Below are 25,104 nucleotides of genomic sequence, written 5' to 3' on the forward strand. Positions count from 1 at the left end.
CGTAAACAGAACCGGAGCGGAACTCTCACCCCCCCACACACACACTCCCCTCCGATTGGCAAGACAAAACAAGGTTCTCGATCCTTGACCCACTACGAAGGCAGCAACACTTTTGGAAAACTGGTTTACCGATTTCTTTTTTGTGTGTGTGTGTGTGTGTGTGTCCTCCTTTCTGAACAAGCTGCAGCCCTTTTGTATCCAGCTGCGCTCCTCTCCTCACTTTCCTCCTTCTATCTCTCCACCAGTTAATGTGGGGCATTCCTCGCACATGAGTCACAGTCTGAACAGCACCGAGTTTGTGTCCACCACAAAGAGCAAAGAAAGTGTGTGTAGGGGGAGGAAGAGAGGAAGGGAGGCAGAAAAAAGAGAGAAAAAGGCGTGTGAATGTCAGTGGAAAGAAAGGCAAAGGCAAGACTGGAAGCCCTAGATTAGCGGGGACTTTCCCCCCCACTCCCCAACTCTGAATTCCTCATGTTGTATGTATGTGTTTGTTTAAGTGTGTGTGTGTGTGTGTGTGTGGGTGTGTGTGGGTGTGTGTGTTCTATAGCTGCTGGCTGATCAGAGTTCAGATGAGGTTCTGTTAGTGTGTAATGATGTCGAAGCATCTAGGTGAGATGAACGACACGAAGGGTGTGTGTGTGTGACTCCAGTAGCCCTGTAGAGTCTCGCCTGGCTCGTCCAATCACATCGTAGCAAACCATAGCCCCCCCCCTTGAGGCAAACATTAATAATGTAAACAAGCACTGTGCCTGCAACACACTTGTGGTCCCAAGTGTGAGATGACATTTTAAAAGCTGCTTGAACGGGAAGAAGCTGCAGCTGCAACACGTGATGCAACGTTCCCAACGCAGATCGTCCTGTAACGACAGGATCAGGACCTAGTTTTTAAGGAACTGAACACCGTCGTGGTCTGACAAGTTCTCCATCACCATCGCTGCCTTTGACAGCCCAGAGCAAAGATGCTGGAGCCTCGGTTTGGACTGTCAGGAGGTGCGACTTCACCAGTCTGGTCAAAGGTTTGACAACCGTCCTCCACATTTGTGCACGAGCGCAAAAGTGTGAGACCATCAACTCCCCCCCTCCATAAATTTCTCCTCCAAATGCCCCATGGAAGCTTGGAGTGACTAGGAAAAGCACAGGAACTCACAGACACCTACAAAACAGGGGGAGTCACGGCTGGAGCCCCTTTTTCTGGGTGCACGTCAGCTTGCGCCAGGCATGACACAGATATGAGGGAGACGTGGAAGAAGGAAGTGAAGGAGATCGGAAAGTGAGAGGAGCAGGGAGGAGGGACTGAGGGCGGAGGGAGGGAGAAGAGCTCCGACTGTACCCTGAGCTTCAGCGGAGCCAAGAATTTCATCCCTGGAAAAGCTCTTTTCTTTGGAAAATTCTGTAAGCGCTCCCCTCATCGCAGCTGCCGTTCACACACACGGCTACTTTCACACAGCCGTGTGTGAAGACAGACACGGTATTCTCCCCCCCCTCCCCCGCCCAGCCCGATGTTGCCCTTCATGGGCCGGTCCCAACAGCAAATACAACCATCCCTGGAGCCGGTTAGAGCCGACCAAGTCAGCAGCGCAGGGGTGGCCGGGGTCATCGCTCGGAGGAAGCGGCCTCGCCCGGAATGCATGGCAGTGGACACGACCAAACATGCATCCCCTCTTCCTTCACTCTCCCCCTTTTCTTTACCTCCCTCCCTCCCTCCCTTTTGATTCACCTTTCCTTCATTCTCCCATCTTCTTTCCACTCGGGTTATTCGTCCCTCCCTTCCTCCTTCAGCTCGTTCCTGCCCTACTGTGTGAGGGCATTGAGTTTATAAAGGAGTGCTGGGCAGGGCATACAACAACAAGCACTCCTCTCACACACACACACACACGCACACACACACACACACACTCGGCTTAATTAGCCTGTGCCAAAAGAATCCAACCAGTCCTCTCTGTCCTTTTGTTTCACGCTAAACACAGTTGGGATGAAAATTCTGGAAAAAGAAAGAGGCAGGTATGCGCAACAAACTGTGCCCAGAGGGACCACATTCCATTAAACACCACCTGGAGTGGAAGCTCGTTCCCATGGTGACCAGTTTCCTAAACTCAGTGGGGAAACAATGTGAAATTTAGACACTCGCTCATTTATCTTGACAATTGACTTTTCACTCAGCTTGAGGGCAACTCCCCACTCCGCCCCCCCCACCCCAGGATGAATTGCTTATATTTAACTTTACATGCTAACCGAAACCTGCACAGAGGAGGTAATTAACGCTCTATAACCTCAGCTTTGTTATTGGTTCCTGCAGCCAACAGCCAAACATGGAGCTGACGCGTTGGCTATGACACGTCTGTGGTTTATCAGCGGACTTCCGTTCAGAAAATTCCTCACATGCTTTGTGCTAAAAATGGTTCGAACAACCACAAACACCAGTCAAACTTGCGCTGACGTAACAGTTTCAAAGCTCAATGTGGAAGTTGAGTCAGTTAAGAAACAGGAGACCAGAAACAAGCCAGAAACATGACAATGCATCACGGTTGGTGAGTGCAAAGATGCACCAGAACCCCGTGTAAATGATAGCAGGACAAATGGTACAGTCCAGAGCGGAATCCCAAATGAAGCCTTTTTGAGAAAAATGTATTAGCCCCCCCACCACCACCCCCCCACCCCTCCCTGAGAGTGTTTAGACCCAGCTGCCTCAGTGTAAACACGGCCATGAGATGCTCCACCATAGAAACCATTTTAACAGCCCCCAAATTTCCCACAGATGGTTCAGCTCTGAGGATCTCCAAGAATTAGCCGCTTGTCAAGTCACTGTGAACCTTTTTTCTCTGGGCGCACCACAAATGCAACCATCTAGAGGACGTCAGCAGGTCCACTAAAGGCTAAATATATATATACAGTGATCCCTCGTTTATCGCGGGAGTTACGTTCCAAAAGTAACACGCGAAAAGTGAAATCCGCGAAGTAGCAACTTTATTTTTTTAAATTATTTTACAATGCAATACTGAACAGTAGAATGAAACCAAACATCAAAACCTGTTTTAAAGACCAAACTTTGTTTAAAACAATAATTTTAATATAGTAATACTGTACAAGATTGGAAACATTGTCACTCGCGTATTTCACAGTCCCAGCTGTGCCTCTGCGTCCTGACTCCGCTCCGCTGTAGCGTCTGTTTCTACTGAAGGCGCAGGAGTCTTTCTCCGAGAGAAGAACATTGTTATAGGCAGTTGTTGGCGCTCTTTCTTTTTCTGGGCAAGAAGATTTTTATAAACGGATATGCCACCTTCAATTATATTTGAGAACTGCAATGAACGACTCATCAAAGGGTCCCATTCTTGTGCCGTGCACTGAAGTTCAGTGGCCATTCTCACCATGGTTGCTAAGCGACCAAGTGTTAGTCCGTCCTCCTCCTCTTTATCAACACGTGTGTCTTCAATTGAAAAAATGCAAACGTAAAGTTGGCAGAGTGTACAGAAACGAAAACTGTTGACAAGTGAAAAATCAATACAGTACAGCGTCAATATTTTATTTATAGACAACAGTAAAGCCCCTGAGCCAATCAGGATTCAGAGGCACTGTAAAAAAAAAAAATCCGCGAAGCAGCGAAGCCGCGAAAGATGAACCGCGATATAGCGAGGGATCACTGTATATACGTATATATATGGGAGACAGGAAGCTAAGACCCCTCATGTTGAGGTGAAATGGTTTTAAAGCAGCTTTCAATTACGATTCAATTACCTGATGTTCTGGGTTTCTTCAGACTAATAAACCCTGAGCAGAAAGCAGGTACGGCTGACGTTAATCACAGAGGGCCCCATTGATTTCAGAAGCACAGAGATATGAGATAACAGAATTAGGATGCAGTTAGAGGGGGAATGGAGCCGGAGCCCAGATCAGAACAGGGACGCAGCATCCAAACCCTCTGTTGTTCCTCGGTGAAGCGATCAGACGCTCGTTCGGAGACGCATTAACCTCCAAACGCAGCCTTGAGGAGCTTTTCAGTTCGGAACGCAGGCGGGTTATTTTCATTTTTCTTATCACAATCTTCCAATTAAAGCTTAATAAAAGGACAAACGAATGTCCGCTCCGAACTTGCCCCACTCCAAAGGTTACCCACAACGAGCTGCGGAGCATTCGGCAGGAAACTGCGTCTGAAAACAGGCGTGCAGGGAAATTTTTACCATCTGCTAAAAAGGTTCTTCTCAAGTAGATGTGAAGTGAATTCAGCAAAGAGCCTCATCATCTTCTCACTTAGGCAACATCCCACTATAGAAGATACAATTATGGGATTATTTTCTTCATCTCTGTATGGCGATGACCCTCAAGAAACATTTATTCTGGCTGAACCTGGACTGCTAGGTCACATTTCTGCGCGACTGTTAGCTTGCTAACTTCTCGCCATCTCACCTGGGACTCAACAGGTCACGGATGCTAGCAGGCTAAAGGTGGCGCAGCAGCCATGTGTCCTGATGTCACATCCTCCTTGGAGCCTCTGGCCTGATCACCCCTCATAAAAACCCAACAAAGAGCCAACGGCGCAGTAAAGCGTCACACACGCGTTTGCAGCTCTACAGTATTGTTGTGAGGACTTATTTACATAATGTGTTGCCTGACCCGGTTTGAGGGTCTAAGGACAGAGGGTGCCACCACCGTGCAGCCTGTGTTACTAGTGACATGGGTCAGTTCACAAGTGGGGAGGACCACCTATTTGCTGTTTTTCTTTTGTAATTTATTGTGTATGTCCTAATTTTACCGTCTTTATTTTCATGAAGATGTTAAAAAAAACAACTAAATTATTCCTCAGCCTGACTGCAGAACCCCGACCCGGTTCTCGGCTTAAAACCCTCAAAAATCCCCCTGGACTTGTGGGGACCAGTCAAAGTGTCCCCACTTTGCAGGTGAAATGCTCACTATGTAGCATCTGCAAGAATACACACACACACACATTCCATAGCAGGGTGCTCGAACACACCCTCTGGAGTCTTTTCCTTTGATGTGAGTGTGGGAAAGCTCAGGGGAATGATCTTGGGGGGGGGGGGGTCGACTGGGGGAGGGGAAAAAGAGGGAGAGGAGTTTGTACATGGGAGCAACATGGTGGGACAGAGTGGGAGCGAGTGGGGGGGGGGGGGCAACGTTTACCTCACAGAGCCCCATGATTAATGTGTTTGAATAAGGGACACACACACACACACACCAAAATATTGCCAGTTAATATAAACTGAACCTGTTGATCCCATCTCCATCCCATCATTTTTTTTCCTCTAAAAACTTTTGTGAATTTCCCAAATTAATGAGTAAAAAAAGCGTCAATGATCCACAGATATACTCGATGATTCATTGGCCGACTAATTAATTATCCAACATAACGTTCACAATGTTCTAGAATAAAATAGTCCCAGCTGAAGGAAGTAGGTCGATGACAGTATTTTGATAAATGGCTCTAATAATCCGTCCCTCCTGGGCACCGGGGCCTAAAGTGCCGCTCAGAAATTAAATATCTAAAAGATGCTTCTGAGCGCTTCAGCTGGGAGCACCTGCAGATACTTCCACCAAAGAAATCGTTCAAGTCAACGTACAACCCAGTCATAATTAGCACAAGTATTTGTTCAATGGGTCACATGGAACGGATGGGAGGTCGGGGTCCTTGAGGGAACTTGACCCTTTGACCTCTGACCAGCAAAATCTAATCAGCCCACCCTTAACGCTCCGTGAAATGTTTGACCCACAGCTCCTATGGGTCGTTTCCACCCCACCACGCATGCCCGGTGCACTTAAACGGCCAGATTAAAGGGATGATAGCAGCTAAAGCACAATCGCCGATGTCTATTATGAATATCAACACGTTTTCAAATCTGGTGGGCCTCCAATCAGAATTAGCATGGGGCTAATTTAGCTTCAGAGGAGGCAGAAGAAGGCTAAACGGTCACTTGAAAGATCCTTTTCTGGCTCCTGTGTCTACATGTGCACATGTGTGTGTGTGCGCGCGTGCACGTGGGCAGGTTTGCACGCCCTAAACAGAGGTTACTTCATATCAAAAGCGCCTTGTAACCTTGGCTACAGTTTCTGCTGTCTCGCTCTGTGCCTGACACACACTCGCGCCGAGCCGAAGTGCAAACACACACGTACTCAAGCGTGCACCAACCTGGAGGCCCCGGTAATCACACCGAGGCTCTTGTCTAAAGAGTGACTCGGTTAGCCTCCGAAGCGCGCCGCCGTACTCCGCCTCTCGTTAAACCCGGCGACCTCCTCCGGAGACGGGCCGGAGGAGAGAGAGCGAGCGAGCGAGTGTGTGTGTGGCCCTTCGCATTAATAATATGTACATTCAAACATGACCCCGAGACCTCTCCCACCCCCACAATTAACTGTCACCAACTGCAGGAGCCGGCAGGGAGGGGCAGCCCACACAGGTACAGTCTGTCCTCCAGGCTACGTTTGCATGCGAGCGCACCAACGCCGGCCGGCTGCTGCGTCAATGCCCGCACTGTCTGCACACTCGCAGCACGCGGCGGCGCATTCTTTCATCTGCCTTTAATTCCTCTCTGCACAGTCCATATCCTATCTTTATCGACTGTATCTGAACGTTCCGCACAGTAAATGACAGGGCGGATGCGCCTAATCTGACATTATCTGTGCCTCCGAGGGCCCGCCTGGGTCAATCCCTCTGATTTCCAGGGAAAAATTGAATTACACGGTGGGCAAAGGAGGCGGACTGTAATTAGCTGCAATATAGAGCACGGGGTCCTGGTGGTGGTGGTGGTGAGGAGGAGAAGGGGGGGGGCGAAGCCCAAAAAGCACCGGAGCCAAGGAGGAGCAGGAGAAGAAGAGAGAGACAGGAGAAAACAAAGGCGGCCTTTCACAGTTTCAGCTCCACTGACATCATCAAAGTGAGACGCCAGCCGGGGAATTCCAGCCCATGTCAGTGCCACCTCCTTCCAATCTGCGAGTGTGTAACACTTCCAGTCTTTTCATGAGCTGACATCAGACGCGGGGCCAGACAGCCAGAGACCTGCCCGCCTCTTCTGCACCCACAGGCTCAGATAGAAGCGTTTTCTCAGCCCTTTTTTTTCTGTTTGCTCAAACTTAATGCTGTATCTTTTGTCCATTCCTCCTCAGGGATGAAGTGATAGAGCCACAAAGAACGGCCGTAATCACACTCGCTGCCCTATTGTTAGAAATAAAGTGATATATGACCCTGTGGAAGGCTCTGGGACCTCACATTTTATATCAGATCTGCTGCCGTGTGACAAGACCTCCGCTGCCGCTCTTCATATTAATAGACTTCTTAACAGAAGACAGGACCTAACCGTCTTATTTCAAAAATAAAAAACAACTAGAGTTTTATCATTTGCAGATCACACAGTTTCTGCCCGTGATGCAAAAAAAAGAAATAATGGACCTTCCCAGACAGCCTCATTCTGCCAGAATTATAACTAAAAGCCATAATTGTCTTTCTTGGATTAAAAATGAACTGAAGAAGTGAACGCAGGACCGTCGCCGTGCTTTCGATGCTGCCATTGGCGGCGTCTAATCAAGCACCGCGAGCGCGCACACGCTAATATGCTGGCTAACAGCTGGCTACTGACCCTGGATGCACTGCAGCGAGCCGTCCTCTGCCCGGATGGTGAACGTCTCCCCGGGGTTCACCTGCACCAGGATCACCTGGGGGGAAAAGAACACACACACACACACACACAAATCAGAGATTCTCCCTGTGGCTCGAGGAGGTGACATAACACACAATAACCACTGAAGGCAAAGCGGAGTATTGAGTTCACGCACGAGGTGTTAGGTAAGCCGAGGGTGAGGTAACACTGCTGCCTCACACAGACAGCCCCTTAAACAGACAGACTGGCACCAAACCACCAAAACCAGTTCACAATGACACACAAGTAACGTCTGAAGTGCATGACAACGCGCAGGGAGACGCAGGCGCACGATTGAATCTGTAACCTGCGCTGGTGTCTGCTGAGTAAGCTGGAAAAGACGCGTGAACTTACCGTCATATTCCCCGCATACAGATGGTTGAGGGTGCACACCTGGCTGTAGACGTGACACAAGTGACCCTCCATCGCACGCGCACAGGCACGCCCACAAGCGCGGCTCGGATCACGCTCTACAGGTGCGCCATCGCGAAATCCTCGCGTCCCCCCGTTGCTCCCGCGCTAGCCGCGCGCTCTCCCATCTGAGCGCTAACCTGCTCTTCTCCCGCAGACACACGCATACGCTTCCTGCCCTGTCTGCTGCAGCGGCTGCTGTTGCTATGGGAACCACAGTATGGTACAGAGCGGAACCATATCTCCCAAGGACTGAGAAAAGCCCATGTCGGGCCATGTGGGTGGGATCAAACGGAGAAAGTGCATCCACGCCGCCGTGGGAAATAAGCGGTTCAATTAATGAATTAGAATAAAAGACCTCCGTCATAGATTTCCCACATATATAATCTATAGGCAGTAGTAATGCAAGGCTACCTAACATCAGCTTTAAGCCAAAAGAGCTTTGATCTTTGAAAGAACAAAGGTCAGAGTGCCTCCGGAATCCAGAACATCGCAAAATTTTATTAACCGATTACTTTGCTCATCATTAAGATTTCCTAAAAATTCAATAAAATCATTTCAGAACTTTTTGATGTTGAAGTTTTTTGCTGACAGACGGGCAGATGAAGTTTGTCACATAACTTCCTTGGCGGAGGTCAAAAAAGCTATTTAATCCTATATTTGCTACAAACATACCAGTAAAAAGTGGTGCATCCACAACCTCACTTGAGAGAAATTTCAACAATCCCCATTTTCTATTAGCACTGGAGCTAGCATTAGGTAATCGTGTTTGCCCTCAAATGGTGTTTGCTGAAAGGCCTCAATCTCCATGTCCATGTCTGTTGTAACAAACGTCCTTTGCAACAGCTGATATGTGCTTGGACCCGATGTTTGAATGGCTTTTCTAAACTTTGTACAGCAGTGGGGGGGTAAGGGGGGTGAATTATAACGGTATTAAATTCAGGATTGGAAAATCGCGTAAATCAAATCCTTTGGAAGGGCTGAAATCTGTAAATTTCCAGCCAACTTGGCCATGATATAATGTTGAAGATATAGGAATAAAGAAAAGAAACAGAGAGAGGAAAACATGGCTGTCAAACACAGCAAATGTGAAGCTGTCTGACTTTCTTCAGTTTGGCAGCTCATCCTCGTCTTCTCTGGACACGGATCATGCGCAGGAGATTAGCACATTTTGTGGTGACTGGGAAGTGGAAAGTTGTCAGGCAAAAAAACTTTTGCCATTAATTAAAACTTTTGTGACTTTAAACTCTTGAATATTGCAGATTCTGAAGCGGAAATAACCAAGTAAGTGTGCTGAATACATATAAACATGGCTAAAAACTAGCCCAGCATAGCATAAATTAGCACAAAAGAGGCTTCATGAATGTAAAAAAGGTCTTCTTCAGTTGTGTTAAGAGCAGAGCACAGCTGTTAAAGAAAGCCAAAGGGCAAATCAAACATCCTTTTAGGTTTGATAACTGCGCCGGGGTTCTTTTGACGTGATTTTTGCACTTGTTTACACAGTAAACATGACTTTCTGATAGGCTGTGGTGCTATAACAATGCACCCAGTGTCTCTGCCATTCGCACACAGGAACACGCAAAGCTAAACATACACCTAAACAGATGTTGGCAGGTAAACACAGATCGACCGGAAAGAAGATAGACGAGCAAAAACACAGATGGACTCAGACTCAACACAGACGCTCGCGGCTCAGACGGGTAAAAGAAACACAGTGTAAGACAGGCCAAGACAATAAACACCGACATGAGCGCACACCGGTGCGCGCTCAAATTTATATAATCACCGCTCTCGTCTGTTTCAACAGTCTAAACTGCAGGAGGGCTCCAGGTCTCACAGGCAACATAAAAAAAGAAAAGCCTGCTTCTTGTCCTGCGTGCTAGGAGGGAACGCCACCATCATATCCCGCAAGTGTGCCTGCCCGGGGTAATTAGCCACGACTTTCAATTATGCTTATCATTTCTTTTAGTCGGTGGAGGGCGCAGGCGGAGCCCGGAGCTTTGAAGGTGAGCCAGATGGAGCCGCTTGTTTCCGATAAAATCAGGCAGGCTGGGGGAAGCATCGGAAACACTAACCAAAGTCATTTAAGCTAGGCCCTGGGATCTGTGGACGGAGCCAGTTAGTCAGACTGCGTGAAAGAAATCTCTGTCTGGCCGGTGCATGTGACGGTTTGATCCTTCTTCCTGTTTATCAGCTGACCATGAGCCGCGCGGTGACATCACAACAAAGGGAAGCATCTGCGGAGCCGCCTGGCAACGGGCCGGTGACATTAGCGTACGAGTGTGATTGTTTACCTGCTGCACGGCGTCACCGTTAACCATGTGAGGCATGAGAGGGACATCCCCGTTCAGGAGGGGGGGGGGAGCCAAGTCCAGTGGAATCTGGTCTGTCATCATCATTGTGACGTACATTCATGGAGAAATTCACTGAACTGCCCTACCTAGGAAAGTACAGAGAAAGAGGAACAGTTATCACACCAGGAAGTATTAAGAAAAACTTGCTCGCACAAAAGAGGAGGAAAACAACTGCGGAGGGAGAAGCGAAACATAGATTCTGTTGTATGGCGCTGGGATTTCTTAATACGCCGCCCGTTTCCTGGGTATTGGTTTAGCATGAGCGCGCCGTGTCATATTGTGCCAAAAGAGAAGAAAGAAAGATAAAAGAGCGGCGATCCAAAGTGCTTCTTCATCAATAAGTCCTGTAAAACATAGACGGGATTATCCTTAATATCCTGCAGGATGGAAACATTAAAAAAAAGAAATAAAATAAGGAGATGAATGAGGTCTAAGAGAAGGAGCTGAATGGAGGCGAGTGCACCTGCTGGAGGCTTTGTAAATACAGGAGAACAAGAGAGGTCGATCCTGTTTGAGAGAAAGCCAAAGTATACACGTGTGAAGGGAGATGAAAACACAAACGACTCGGACCGTTGGAGGCAGCTGGAGGACGGGGAAGGGGGGGGGCAGTTAACATGTGCAAATCTCTGCAAATTACACTCATACACAGCAAAAAGCGTCCGAATTCCCACCCTTGGTACCTCTGAAGAAGCATTTTTGGCTTTTCGGCCAAAGTTATGCTACATGTTGTTATGCTACATGTTGTTATGCTACATGTTCTTATGCTACATGTTCTTATGCTACATGAGGAGAGCCAAATTCAACCACAATTTGCATCCTGGCACAGAAACGACTGCCGTGCATGACAGCCCGCACACGAGTGTGAAGCTGCGTCAGAATCATCTGAAGCGTGTTTTGTTTTTGTTTTTTTCGGAAGGCTCGAAGAAGCAGGGCTTCAAATTCCCACATTTCCGAGGAATCGGTCTGGATCGCCGCGTTCTGCCATGCGCAGATGCGTGCAGACGGCGGTGCAGCGGTAATGAAATGGTAAAATAAAGCAGATCTAAAAACAAGATGGGACGAGGGCGAGGAATTAAACCTCCAACCGCAGCAAAGCTGAAGGCAGCAGGAGTCCTGAGAACTGAACACAGAGGGACTTTTAAAAACCTCATTCTCTCTGGTTTCCTGTACAGACATGAGTTGAGTCACTCGTTTTCTTTGAAGGGGGGGGGGGTCATCTGCAAGATGCCAGTGCTCAGAGGTGGGCTGGAAGCTCCAGAGGTGGGTCGTCGCAGGCGCCGCTCAGGCACGAGGCCCAGGCACGGCCCGGACGGGCGCCGCCGCTGGAAAAGCCTGGGGGGCCGAGTCCATCCACAACCACGCACACGTTTCGTCCAATCACGGCGAGATCTGTCGCGGGGGGGGGATGGGAGATGACATCAGCGCTTTTAATTCGCTGCCACTCAGTGGAGTTTTCCCACCTTCAGAAAGCAAAACAACCTCAGCTGCGTTTGTCAGGAGCCACTGAATGATGGAGCGGACCGCCTGTAGCTGCCGTGTGTCGGTGAGGCGAACATTCCGAACGCACACACGCACGCACGCACGCACGCACGCTTCCTGTGAGCAGCTGTGTGTCAACGATTCAGCCGGGTGTCTTCTGCCTCTGACGAGGTCTTTGAGAGGGTTAGTGGATCACACAGCTGTGCCTCATACTGTTGCCCCCCACACACACACACACACACACACACACACCACACACACACACACACACACACACACACACACACACACACACACACACACACACACACACACACACACCAGCCTCTGTGTCATTTTCTGCCTTCCTGACTCCAGCTATTCATTTAATCCCCGCACCCTCCCTCCCCTCCCCTCTCTCCATCCGAGCCCTGTTCCCAGCTCGGCCCCCGGCCGGTCCCCCCTCCGAAAAAGGCAGGGGAAGCGTCCAGAACACACCAGGCAGACAGACGGTAACGCCGCGCTCGGCTCTGCCAGGAAAAAAAAAAAGACAAGAAAAAGCAAGGAAGAGGAGGAGAGGAGGAGAGGAGGGGAGGAGGAGAGGAGGAGAGGAGGGGAAGAGGGGAGGAGGGGAGGAGGGGAGGACCCGGCTTGTGAGGGTCTGTGACCTTTCCGGCGCTCACAAATGATTCTGTGATCAAATTACTCGACTTTTACACAATCTGTAATTACTCACTAACACACCTCAGCCTGAGTCAACAGAAGGAACAACAATAAGACCAAAACGCAACATAAATGGCTCATTTGTCCTGGAGCCTCCTTCGTTAGGGACCCTAATTAGGGTCTCCAGAAAGGGAGGACCTGCACAAACTCTCCTGTAGTGTTGAGGTTTACTGGAACTGGATTAAAAAACGGATTTAACCCCACTCACACAGCAAATCCTGCAGTTTCCAAAACGCAGGTATGGCCTATAGAAACGGGTGCTGTGGGGGCCCTCGCACGCCCTGCTGAATGCTGGGAAAATGTTGGTGCAGATGTTGTCCTGCAGCTGTTCTCTGTGGTCCGATACGCAGATCTGGGAAGACCGAACCTATCTGTGAATGAGTTATGATCCTCGATTTCCAGTGGAACCATTACCAGATGGATGCTGTTATTGACAACCCACACACACGCACGCACACACACACACAGCAGTGTAAACCCACACAGACGCACACTCACACAGTGGTTTCCATTCCCCTGCGGAACATGGGAGGAATAAGGTGTCGATTCCCAGCAGAAGAAAAAACCAGTTAAATATGAAAATTCCGAGCAGAAACCAGTAAACAACCCCGCGCTTGTCTGAGTGTTCGCACGCGTGTCTGCGTGCACGTGTGTGTGCGTGTGTGTGTGTGTGTTTGTTTGTGTGACCGGACAGAAAGACCTTGTGCGTCTTTAGCATAAAACGCTACGCAGAGCCAGATGTGACGCACGCGTGTGCACGCCGGCCGCAGAGGTCCGACGGATCCGGAGGCAGCTCTGACCTCATGACACAGCAGCCGTTCCTCACACGTGCTGCTCTGGGAGCCGCCTGGGTCCCTCCTGGGGGACGTCCATAGAGTCCAGAGAAGCCATTCACTTCCTTCCAGCCACCTCACCCGTAACAGGCAGAAACCAGTGCACGAGCAGCGCGAGAAGGCTTCCGCCGCTTCAGTTAGACCCTGAACAATCGGTCGGAAATGACCCAGTCCACCAACTTTGGAGGAGTTCTGAACAGCAACTGATTATAGGGTCCCAGATGGACCCGGATGTGGTTACCGTGGAGACGGGAGCTGTAAACCAATCGTTCCCTGTGTTGAGTGGACACTATCAGCAGATATAAGATTTCTTTCGACACCGAACCGTCAGAGCGAGCGGCGCTCAGACTGATAAATACATTTGGAATGTTGCTCAGCAGCAGGAGGATAAAAGTCAGCAAATATAAACCGCATTATTATTCCACGTCTTCTCTTTTCCTTCCTGCCGATGACGAAACGAGCTGCCCACAGACCAAAGAGCTGACAGGGGACTGATCTCACGTCAGCCTTGACCTCAGATGGCACCGAATCAGCCGGTGATGTAACGAAACAGAAACAGAGATCCAGGTGAGACTGACAGGGTTTCCATGGCAATTCCAGCACAGACAGCGCCGGGCTTTCCAACTTGAGTCGTTATCGCGGCAACTCATACATTAATTGAAGTAGGTTAATAAGAAGCCTCTCCGTGGTCGGCTGTGGGAGGGCAAACCGCCGTTTCCATTCCTGGACAGCAGTTCAGAGCCCAACCAGAAGCAGCGCCAGCGTTGCCCACTAATAGAAACACAGTCGGGCTCGCCGTCCTTTTATCCAGCGCCGTTTTTCGAGGAACTCTTTGAGTCGGTTCTAATTTGGGTTCCTCCCACAAAGCTCAGCATTCACTTCATACTGTGGTGAAAACAGGGGGCGGAGCCCAGACGGCTGAACTCTGCTGACTTATCAGATTTGGTATCGGTCACAGCTGCCGGCTTCTTGCTCTTATTGTACTTTAGGGGGGGGATGTGAAAATGAAGCATATCACATTAACGCTAACTGCTGTCGAAGCTCATCCAGGTCACCAAAGTGTTGCTGGTAAAGGTCAGTTTGAGTTTCAGTTTGGGAAGGGAATTTTCTCTTACGGTTTCCCCAGAAAAAGAAAGCGAGCTGAAACTGAAACTAACCTGGAACTCAAATCTGCGGTTTAGCGGCCACGAGTGCAGCTCTGGAAACACCGACAAGCAGAGAGCGAGGCAGGATAGCGGACAGATGCAAACGTGTCACACGTAGGCCGGCTGTCATGCTCGCACCCCTGATATTAGCGCATGTTGGCCACCGCCGCTGGAAGCTTTGATTTGTATGGCTGTGGTGGCCTAAAAAGAGAGAGGTGGGGCTGTGAGGGAGGCTCTCAGGTGTCAGCCCTGGTAACCTGGTCATTGTAACTCCTGCACCACACACACACACACACACACACACACACACACATGCACAGATGCAGCATCCACCCAGCGAGACTGGAGGGCTTGATGGATTGGAACGCCATTAAACGTCGCCTTGGCAACTGACAACTCTAATCTGTGCTGGTATTTAATACACAGCGACAATTTGGGGGGTGTGCAAATGTGTGTGCGTGTGCATTCTTGTGTGTGTTTGGAGAAAGTGGAGGGGGGGCTTCTAAATATGGTGGGAAAGTGCCACCAGCACCACTCCCATTCTACCCCAGCTCCTCTCACAAAAGGTATTCAGTGTAGCAGAGACCTGTTCTCACCCTCTGTCTAATAAATACGCGCACACACACACACACACACACACAACACACACACACACATGCACAGATGCAGCATCCACCCAGCGAGACTGGAGGGCTTGATGGATTGGAACGCCATTAAACGTCGCCTTGGCAACTGACAACTCTAATCTGTGCTGGTATTTAATACACAGCGACAATTTGGGGGGTGTGCAAATGTGTGTGCGTGTGCATTCTTGTGTGTGTTTGGAGAAAGTGGAGGGGGGGCTTCTAAATATGGTGGGAAAGTGCCACCAGCACCACTCCCATTCTACCCCAGCTCCTCTCACAAAAGGTATTCAGTGTAGCAGAGACCTGTTCTCACCCTCTGTCTAATAAATACGCGCGCACACACACACACACACACACACACACACATCTTGAATACCTTTTTAACAGGAGAGAGGTAGAGTGGGAAAGAAAGGGATGCAGGAAAGGAGAAAGGGGAGGGGAAAGAGGGTGGAGAGGAGGGTGAAGAGAAATACTGTGTTCAAGCCTGGACCCAGGAACACACATAAACAACACACACGCACACGCACACACACACTTAATGCATACATGCTGAAGGCAGACATGGGGACCTAAGAAGCTCCATCTTTTACAAATTCCCTCTCGGTCTTTAGTGTGTGTGTGTGAGTGTGAGTGTGAGTGTGAGTGTGAGTGTGAGTGTGAGTGAGTGTGAGAGAGAGAGAGAGAGAGAGAGAGAGAGACTAAGGTCAAGTATTGCAGACACAACTCCAGATTTCAGGCCTCCACCTCCACTGCTCACCAGGTCGGCTCATGCGCTTGCATGCGCGCATACGTTTGCGTTTGTGTGCGTCTGTGTGTGTGTGTGTCTGCATGTGTGCGCATCCTGCCCTGTATTTGCAGTAATGACATGTCATCCACAAGGAAAGAAGTCGGAGCGGGCGGAGAGGAATGCGACGGACCCATGTGAGTAAAAACACTCTTGAAAAGCATGCACACGCTCGTAAACCGTGTATGAACAAGCTCGTCCCTGAACGTCCTGATCTGGGGCCTTTAGAGCACCCCCCCATCCCCAGCCAGCCCCACCACCTTTTATCCAGCACCTGAAGAACCCTCATCTGATAGTGGATTAAAGCAGCACAGCTGCTCAGGCCTCATTAAAAACCTTGATCTGGGCCCTTTTCCCTCCTCTTCAAACAATCATTATTCCTTTGCCAGCTGAGTTGATCATGATCAAAAGTTAACATAGCTGCAAAGAGGAGCTAATAAAAGATTATTTTGCATTACCACCTTTTTTTAAAAAAAAACCTGAGCACAAAGGGTCTTTTTCCCCTGCAGACTCTGGCTGCTGCAGTCGAATAATGTGCTGCACTTTTGGACGTTCTGTCTTTGCCACGTCCCACATTCCCCGGACGAAGGAGCATTTTTCGCTCTTTTCCCAAAGTGCATGCGAGTCAGTTACGCTGCAGCCCTCCTTCATATACAGTAAATCAAGCCAGATGTATCAGCAGTCTGTGGCTTACAAAAACACTCGTTTTGATGCAACTGCAGACACCCTGAACACTTGAGGCGCCAGTGACTAATTCTGCATTAACGGGCTTGGAGCCATTGTTGGCTTTATTGTTCTGTTTCCTTCATTTCCTCCCATCCGTGGCCTTTTTGGAGGTCGCCGGTTGCACCCGGAGCTCCAACAAGTCGAGACCGGGTCTGTAAAAGGCACGCTCAGCACTTCACCCTCTCCGGCCATCCGTCACCCTCTGAACGCGCAGAAAATGAGCACCTAGGGCAAGAGCCTTTCTCCTCTGTCATCCACCCATCTGTCCAACTACACACCCATCCAATCCACTAATCACTGCCAATTTCCAGGAACGCAGGCCAAGAACCAGATGACCCAGAGGCTTCGCCTCCCTTTGACCCAGCCCTGCCTAAGGTGCGTTCGAGCTTCCCGTCTCAACATGCTGCAAACACTTCAAACGGAGCGCAAAGATTTGAGTGGCTACAAAAACTAAAGTGAGGCCAAATCGCCGGAGTTTGTTAATCTCCATTTGAATTTTAACGCATCGAACTATCGAATTTCTAAAACTCAAGTCAGAGGTTTCAAGCTTTTTCCCCCAAGAAATTAACAAAAATAACCCAATATAATATGGAAAAATGTTGTTAAAGTACTTAACTTTACTGTAGTCTATAGAAATGCATTAAAGTGCATCAGTGGTTGTTATGAGCAGGTTCCACTGACTCAAGCCAACATTCTACCTTCTCCAAGGTGCCACAGTCAATGTTGCCAATATTACCAGGTTGTTACTGTTGCCATCCACTTCCTGGAATGACTCCGCCTTCCTCGCAAATCATCGCCCCTGATAGGCTGCTGTCGGTGCAGGAGGCGGGAGCCGCGGTGCTCTCCCCGCTGAGCCGCTACAGTTATATAACTGTGACAGACGCATACAAAGATAAAGACAACACCCTCAACACACACAAAGACAAAAAAAGGGAGGGTTCAAAAGACGGAGAAGCGAGGAGAGGTGAGGGGAGAATGAAAGACACAGGGGAGTCAAAAAAAAGGGAGGTGGTGAGTGAGGGAGGGGTCAATGAGGCATCAGCTTTCCAGTGAACAAAACAGAGGAAATGGCCTTTTTACACCCCGTTCAGGAGGTGTGGGAGGGCAGCGTCCGTGGATGTGAATGGAGACAAAAGTTAATGGGTGTGTGGACGCAGGCCTGCACCAGAACACAGGCAGCAGGACGGAAACGACGGTCTGACTGACGCTGGTTAACCACCAACGACACGAACAAGGGCTTCGCAAACAACTGGAAAATAACGACCGTTTCCCTAAAGGTGGCACTAATATTTTGAGAAATCCGTGTGATGTTGACTGCAGGCCACTTCAGAGACAAATTAACTGTTGCCTCACCGCTGGGACTTAATTAATGCTCTGCGAGCCGTCGCTGGAATTTACAGCTAAAAAAAGAACGGCGAGGGAGGAGGACGGGAAGGGCAAGAAGACCGACGGAGAGGGAAGAGGAGAAGGGAGCGAATGGGGGGGGGGGCACTCGCTGCACGCCAAGTGTGTGTGGAGAGAGCAATGCGTGGAATCCTAATTGTGTTATTGCTCCAGAACAAACATTAGTCCGGCCTGTCATACCACAGGCGGCGGGCAGCGAGGGGATGTGTGCGCCTGCGAGCATGGAGGGAGATAATTCAATGAGCCGGCGGATAAAGAGTCAACCTAAGTTTAAAACAAACCCCCCCAGCTATTCAGGAAGGCAGGGCCTTTACAATCAGCTCTGTGTGAGACTGGGACTCCTGCGTTAGCTGCTATAGCTTCACAGAAGGGCGGCCCATCTAGCTCCGGCAGATGTGTGCATCTGCCAGGGGGCCCTCCCTCCTGCAGCTGTATGGCTGTGGGCTGGCTGTGTGTGTGTGTGTGTGTGTGTGTGTGTGTGTGTGGTGTGTGTGTGTGTGTGTGTGTGTGTGTGTGTGGGATGGGGGCCAGCAGGCAGTAAACCCACAGTAGAGGCCCTGACAGTCCGATCTGTGCCACGTAGCAGCAGTGTAACTCCAGCGAGGCGAGATCTCACTCTGTGCGTTCTCTGTGCGCCAGAAAAAGAATAATTGGAACAACGCGGATCATTGTGCGGGGGCGCAAACGGAGGAACTGCGAACAGTCACACACGTGGTGAAGAGGCGACTTTGCAAAGCCGCGCGTCACGGTCACTCCGCGGATCGCACCGATTACATCGACCGGCGGCGGCGGAGGGGGCGAGAGCTCTCGCAGATGTTTGGTGCCTGGTTCCACGAACTGGCGACCACACACACTCTCACACAACATGCAGTAATAGTTTACAGGCAGGCTAAACAAGCAAGCTCCTCCCAATCCTCATCGTTAAAGCGGGTGTCATCGCCGTCATGACTTCCACCATTAAAGACTCCTCCATCATCTCAGCGTCGCTCGGCAGTGTGCTCGACCGCCCGAGGGAAAAAGGCTTCTTGCCTGTCTAATACAGAGGAAGTTGCTCTTTTTCCAGAAGCACATGAACATGACTCATGCTGTTGCTTCCTGATTTTGTCCCCCCCCGCTTTCATCCTTCACACCCCCCCTCCTGCCCTCCATCGGTCCTCCACAGTTGAAGCTTATGTCCATCAGATCCTGAGAGGCTACGGCCCAACAGAGGGGCCAAAACCCCCCTTTCAAATCTCCAGGGCCGTTGGGGCCACACGCGGGGGTCCTCTTCCACGAGGCTGCAGAGGTGAACGCACCAGCAACGACGATCCACTGGAGTCCACATTGCAGTCGGGAACATTCCAAATCCTACAGTTAATCAGGATTTTTTTCCCCCGAGCTTCACTCTACTGATGTCAGACACACAGACACACACACACACACACATACACACACACACACACACACACACCTCCAAGAGTCAATCAGGTGTTCCAATAGTGATAGCATAGCACCACCCTGATAAAAGCAGTGTTTTAAAACCACTTTTTCACTTATTTACCAGGTTTTTAAAAACTACTTTTGTGATTATTAAAAAGGTCCAATTTGGGATTGAAATTTAATTTTTGATCCTTTATGCAGCACAACTGTACATATAATCTGCTCAACAATTTTTTTAAAAAAAGAGTTAATAAAAACTAAGGAGAAAACGGATTTGTCGAGTGAAGCAGAAAGCTGGCAGTCAGGTGCAGGATGAACCGAGTTACAGTCCAACTCTCCCTCAAGAAGGAAACAAGGAAGACTTTACTTTATTGTTCGGAGATGTTTTTAGATCTGTGCAATAAATCTCCCCCGCAGACGCACGGCGCTCTCCCTGCAGAGCCGGATCTTCTTGGACCCGGCGCGGGCTCAGACGGGGCAGCTGGTGCAGTTGCACCGTGTTTCACCGTAAACCGCCAGTGGCCTGTGAGGATCTGCCATGCTTTACCCCACTCACACCCGGGGTTTTTTGTTGTTTTGCACGGCTCCCCCTCCCCCAGCGCACCTCCAGCTTCAACCTGCCCATGACTCCACTCATCCTCAGTGGGTTCCCACCCCCCACCAGTGGCCCTACTTACCAAACAAACCCTCCGCCTTAAAAAGACGGCCGCTCATTCAGGGGGTGAAATCAGGGGGGTGAAAGGACGGCTCGGGGAAGGGCCAAGCGGGAGGGGCGGGGGTGGGTGCGAGATGGGAGTGCAGGGTTCCCGCTAAATTGTCCCACATGGCTGAGCGTGCCTGGTTTAAACAAACACAGGCACTTCCTCCTCGCTGCGCACGTCGACACAGACCCAGGCGGGCACACACGAGAACGCAGCCATCGGGTGAACAGGCACGGTTGAACTCCATCACACAAAAACAAGCAAGTGCGCGCGCACACTCGCACGCACACACACGCGATGCACCAAAACACGGCTGCAGCGTCGGTATTATATGGAACCCAGCGAGGGACAGTGAAACGCCTGCTCAGCATTTAAGCTGCAGAATTTAGCTTCTGGCTCAACAGATTTGTTTTTATTGAACTAAACAAAAGAAGAAGAAAAAAAAAGAAGTGAAACTTTTGTCGGGCTTTGGCACGGCCGACATCTCGGCTGGTTCTACCGAGCCAACCGCCAGATCCAGCCGCCACGGAACGTCAGTCAGGGATGTGACTGGTCAGAGCGGAGGCGATAGGTTTGAAGACCCGGCGCGCACGAACAGAACGCCACAGGACTGCGCGGCATCTTAATTAAGACAGGTGCGCAAAGTCGGGAAGTTATCTTGAGCCCCCCATTCATCTCTCCGGAGCGGATGAACGTGGGCGCACACGCTCGCGCTCTCAGATCGCAAACAGACCACCGAGAGACGTTTGGATCATTAGTTTTATGGGCCGTGAAGAAGCCTGCTCGGTGGGTGGCGTGTGTGGGACGGCGGGTGAGAGAGGGATGGACTGTTTAGTTACACCTCCATGAGACTCCCCTCTCTCCTCTCACAGACGAGACGCTCTCTCCCTCTCTCCATCACACCATCCTCGGGAGCACATCGGGCCAGATGAGTGGGGAGGCAGCGCCTCAATGCCTGATTTCATGACTAACTCTGCTTCTAAATCTGTCCGCGTTTGAGTGTGACAAAAGAGCAGACGGCGGCGTTCAAACCATCGGAAAAAACGTTGCCTGAAGGGACGCCAGTGGAAAGTGTACACACTTACTGCCTAACATCTTGCACATACACTCACGCACATATAACACCCCCTCCCCATAGCCTAGGGTCAAAAGGTCACATTCCTACTCCTCAATCACCCTCAGGATTTCACACAGATTCAGGCACGCGTGTGCATGTGTGTGTTTGTGTGTGTGTGTGTGTGTGGTGATGTTTCAGTGATTTGTGGTAGATTGCGTTAGATAGTAAACCAGTTATCCGGCAAGACCCTTTCAACCCTAAACTGTTAAAAAGTTAAACGCAGCCTGAGGGTGCCGGCCCGATCAGGTGCCCCCCCCCCCAAATTCAAATTTGCAGCCAGTGAGGCGCTAACGTTATTGCTGCAAACTTGTGATTATGAAATCATCGCTCGCACGTCTCAGTCGCGTGACGCGCGCTTTTCCAGGCACATTTCCAGGACAAAAAGAAGGAGCAATGACAGGTATGCGGAGCCCGGACGGGTACGGGAAGAGGAGGGTGGGGAGGAGTGTGAATATCTCCGAGGGGCTCAGAAAAAGGAGCAGAACGAGGGGAATGCTTTACCAGGGAAAGGTCATTAAAAAAATGCAGCTTTGCATTTTTAAAAAAAACACCTCCTTCCTCTGGAGGAGCCCCGGATCTGCAGCCACCCGGATCACAGTCGATGGGACGTCAGAAAGATCTGAGGGGCCCACACTTAGACGAGGATTCCAGACCCCAGGTTCTAAGACTTTAAGGACTTTTAGGGCTTATTTTTAGTTATCATTAAGTAATAAACCACATTCTATTTGTATACTCTGTCCGTAGTTCCAGAGTTATTTTCTCCCAAATGTACTATTTTGACAGATCGCCAAAAGAACAAGGCCAAATTTAGATGCAACTATTTATTTAATTGTCTGATCTTTTCATTCAAAAATGAAGTTAATATGCAACCTAACGTACGTATGCATTTTACCTCACATGTTTAAAGCCCTATCGATAAGCACAAGCAAATATTTATGAGAAACAATAGAGTAACGGTGGGGAAAAACTCACTCCCATAGGGATGCTCTGACAAATCTGAGGAAATATCCAGTGATTCCGCATCATCAGTGCACCAACAGAATGACGCCGTTGTGAATAAGAGATCATAGAATTGAAAAAAAAACTTATATGGTTCTGGAATTCACCCATAAATGATCCTCTCAGACAGAAAAAGCTCCTTTAAGTGTTCAGAACTTACAGGAACCTTCTTAAAGTTGTCACTATCAGGTGACAAAGCCCGGAGTGAGAACAGTCTGGTTCGCCTTCCATCGGCAGTGGATTCATCATTTTCAGTATTGCTTCTCTCCCCTGGGTGTTGGTGGGCCACAGATGTTGTGTACAACAGCTGGTTTGAAGGATTTATGCTGGTGGACCTCTGTGTACATTCTTTAAAACATATTTAACTGTAAACATAAGTGATCAGTGGACCGGCGTGGTTCTAGTGTGCGCGCGCACACACACACACACACACACACACACACACACACACACAGAGGCCTAAATACAGCCATTAATATCAGGCAGAAATTTTTGTGTGTGTGTGTGTTTGTGCTCTTGCACATACTTTATAGCGAGTACCAGAAAACGCATTTTACTAGCAAAGTAAGGACCTTTTGGTTGATCCTCGTTGACGTCGACGTTAAAGGCCAATTGAGGGTTCAGATTTGGATTTAGGTTAAAGTGCCAGCATGTGTGAGCATCTGTGTCACAAACACACAGAATCTGGATCGACTGCGGCTGAAGGAGGTTCAACAGCCTGATTTCCATCTCTTTGCCATAAATCTCTTCCACCCAAAATCTCCCTTCCGGTCTCCCCCTCCTCTCACCCAAACGTCCGCTCAGACTGTGATGGCGGCAGCGCGGACTTCAGGACATCACCTGTGCAATATGTGACACTATTTGGACCGAAAATGGTGAAACCAGACCAAAAAGTCTGCGATCCCGCTGCGCTGCCCACCGTGATACAACAGAAGAGTGGAGGCAGTGGGGGGGGGGGGGGGGGTACAGGCAGCAGGGAAGTTGAAAGGCTTCTTTTATCTTTTTCTAAATCAACTGTCAACAATGCAGGAAATTATCACGGGAGACAAAACAGGAGGAGGGAGGGAGAAAGGAGAGAGGAGGAGGGTAAATATTGCAGCCCGGTGCCGAACAAATATCAGACGCAGGTAAAAGTCAGCCTTCCCGCACAGGAACCAGGAGAGAGGAACTTTAGGTTAGGCTGCTCTCCTCACCCCTCACACATCAAAGCATCAGCACGTTCTGGAGCCGCCGACCGTCACTGAGAGAAAGTGCAGAAGCTCTGATATCCTTCCACCCTGTAGCACGCCACCACCCCCAGGCGCATCCAGAGAAGAGGCAGCGGGAAGTGGCGCGTTCACCTGAACGAGCCGGGGCTCCGGCGCGGTTACGCCTCGGCAGGTCGGGAAGGAGCACCTGTTTCCGTCCGCGGAAACAGATGGCGCGACTGCAAACTTGGCAAGGAGCCGCACGCACGCAACGAACATCCCAAAAATGAGGGCCGACGGGAGCCAACTGGCTCTTTTGGGATCTTCGTGACCAGTAAAGGCTAATTACGGAGGATCATTTGCAAACAATGAAAGTCCCAGATGATGAACAGAGGGAATATTTTCTTGGAGTTTCAGGCCACATGCATCTGCCTCAGTGCTGAAACAACAGCTGGAGCGCCACTTTAACCATCGTTATTATCCACTAATGTGAATTTTAGTTTCTGGAATCAGCATTCTTTGCTCACAAAAATGTCCCGACCAGCACCACGTGTAGCCAAAGTTAGCAAAAAGTGCCTTATATTTGAATCCCTCCGAGTCCGAGCGGGCCCGTTTCCCATGACCGCGCGCCTTTTGAGAACGTTTCAGATTCTGCGAAACCTTATAGCCGCACTTTCGTCAAACAAGCGCTGGGCTGTAACCCTACACCCTGGGTAGCAAGTTCTAGGTTACCAGTCACTCATAAACACACGCGGGCACAATGGCTGCGGCCTCATCCTCCTTTTCCGACCTCATTTCGAACCAGACGTACCCGAAACGTTTTATTGGGTCGCCGGTGAGCCGCAACGCTGCGGTGGCAAGAACCGGCGAGCCCGGCTCTGGCCTGAGGTCATGATGAGCCCACCTTCCAAAGTGCTCATAAAAACGGCTCAGAAGTGAGGGCAGTCGGGGGTTGAGAATTTAAAGTTAGCAGACGGCTTCTGGAAGTGGGATTCAAAAATGACTAAAATGAAGGCGTTGGAGCGTTAGCCGTCACAGAAGCAGAGGGCCAGATCAGCTGTTGTTTATCCAACACGTGCACGGAGGCGTTTTTATTTGTTTTTCGACTTTTTCCTTTTGTAACAGAGTGCACGCGGGAAGAGTTCTGTTACCTGAAATAGCAACGTGACAAAAGAGCTGAAAACATGTCAAGACCGATTTCTCACCTGGCTGAAATCCCTGGTATGAATCCAGGGGACAAAAATTTATTTCGGCATCATCACGATTCTGCCATTTTCCATTAAAATCACGTACAAATAAGCACCTCCGGAGGAAGGTGGCAGCGGGGGTGGGGGTAGGGGGTGTTACAGGGGGTCGTGTACCTTTGTCAAAGAGCTGAAACGGCTCCAGAATGCAGCTCATTAACTTATATAGTGCTACGTTGTTATATAAAGGCTTATTCAAGCCTGTCCATGTAAAAGCAGAGAAAACAACAACACCCCCCCAACCTAACTTCAGCATGAAACAAAACACACAACCACAGGAAAAAGGGGGTTTCTCTGGGCAAACTGTTATTGTTCATCCTCAACGAAGGACTGAAG

General features: G+C 49.7%; 1 protein-coding gene across 1 annotated transcript in view; it reads right to left on the minus strand.

Annotated features, from left to right (window-relative positions):
- The window catches only part of fndc3ba (fibronectin type III domain containing 3Ba), a 61,994-nt gene that overhangs the window by 34,960 nt on the left and 1,930 nt on the right, over nucleotides 1-25,104 (minus strand). The window contains exons 2-3 of the mRNA XM_057011565.1: nucleotides 10,343-10,488; nucleotides 7,578-7,653 (exon numbers count right to left, since the gene is read on the minus strand). Coding sequence (XP_056867545.1) covers nucleotides 7,578-7,653; nucleotides 10,343-10,459 — 193 coding nt within the window. The 5' untranslated portion in view covers nucleotides 10,460-10,488. The remainder of the gene's footprint in view (nucleotides 1-7,577; nucleotides 7,654-10,342; nucleotides 10,489-25,104) is intronic.

This window comes from Takifugu flavidus, chromosome 16 (genome assembly GCF_003711565.1).
Source record: "Takifugu flavidus isolate HTHZ2018 chromosome 16, ASM371156v2, whole genome shotgun sequence".
NCBI classification, from domain to species: domain Eukaryota; kingdom Metazoa; phylum Chordata; class Actinopteri; order Tetraodontiformes; family Tetraodontidae; genus Takifugu; species Takifugu flavidus.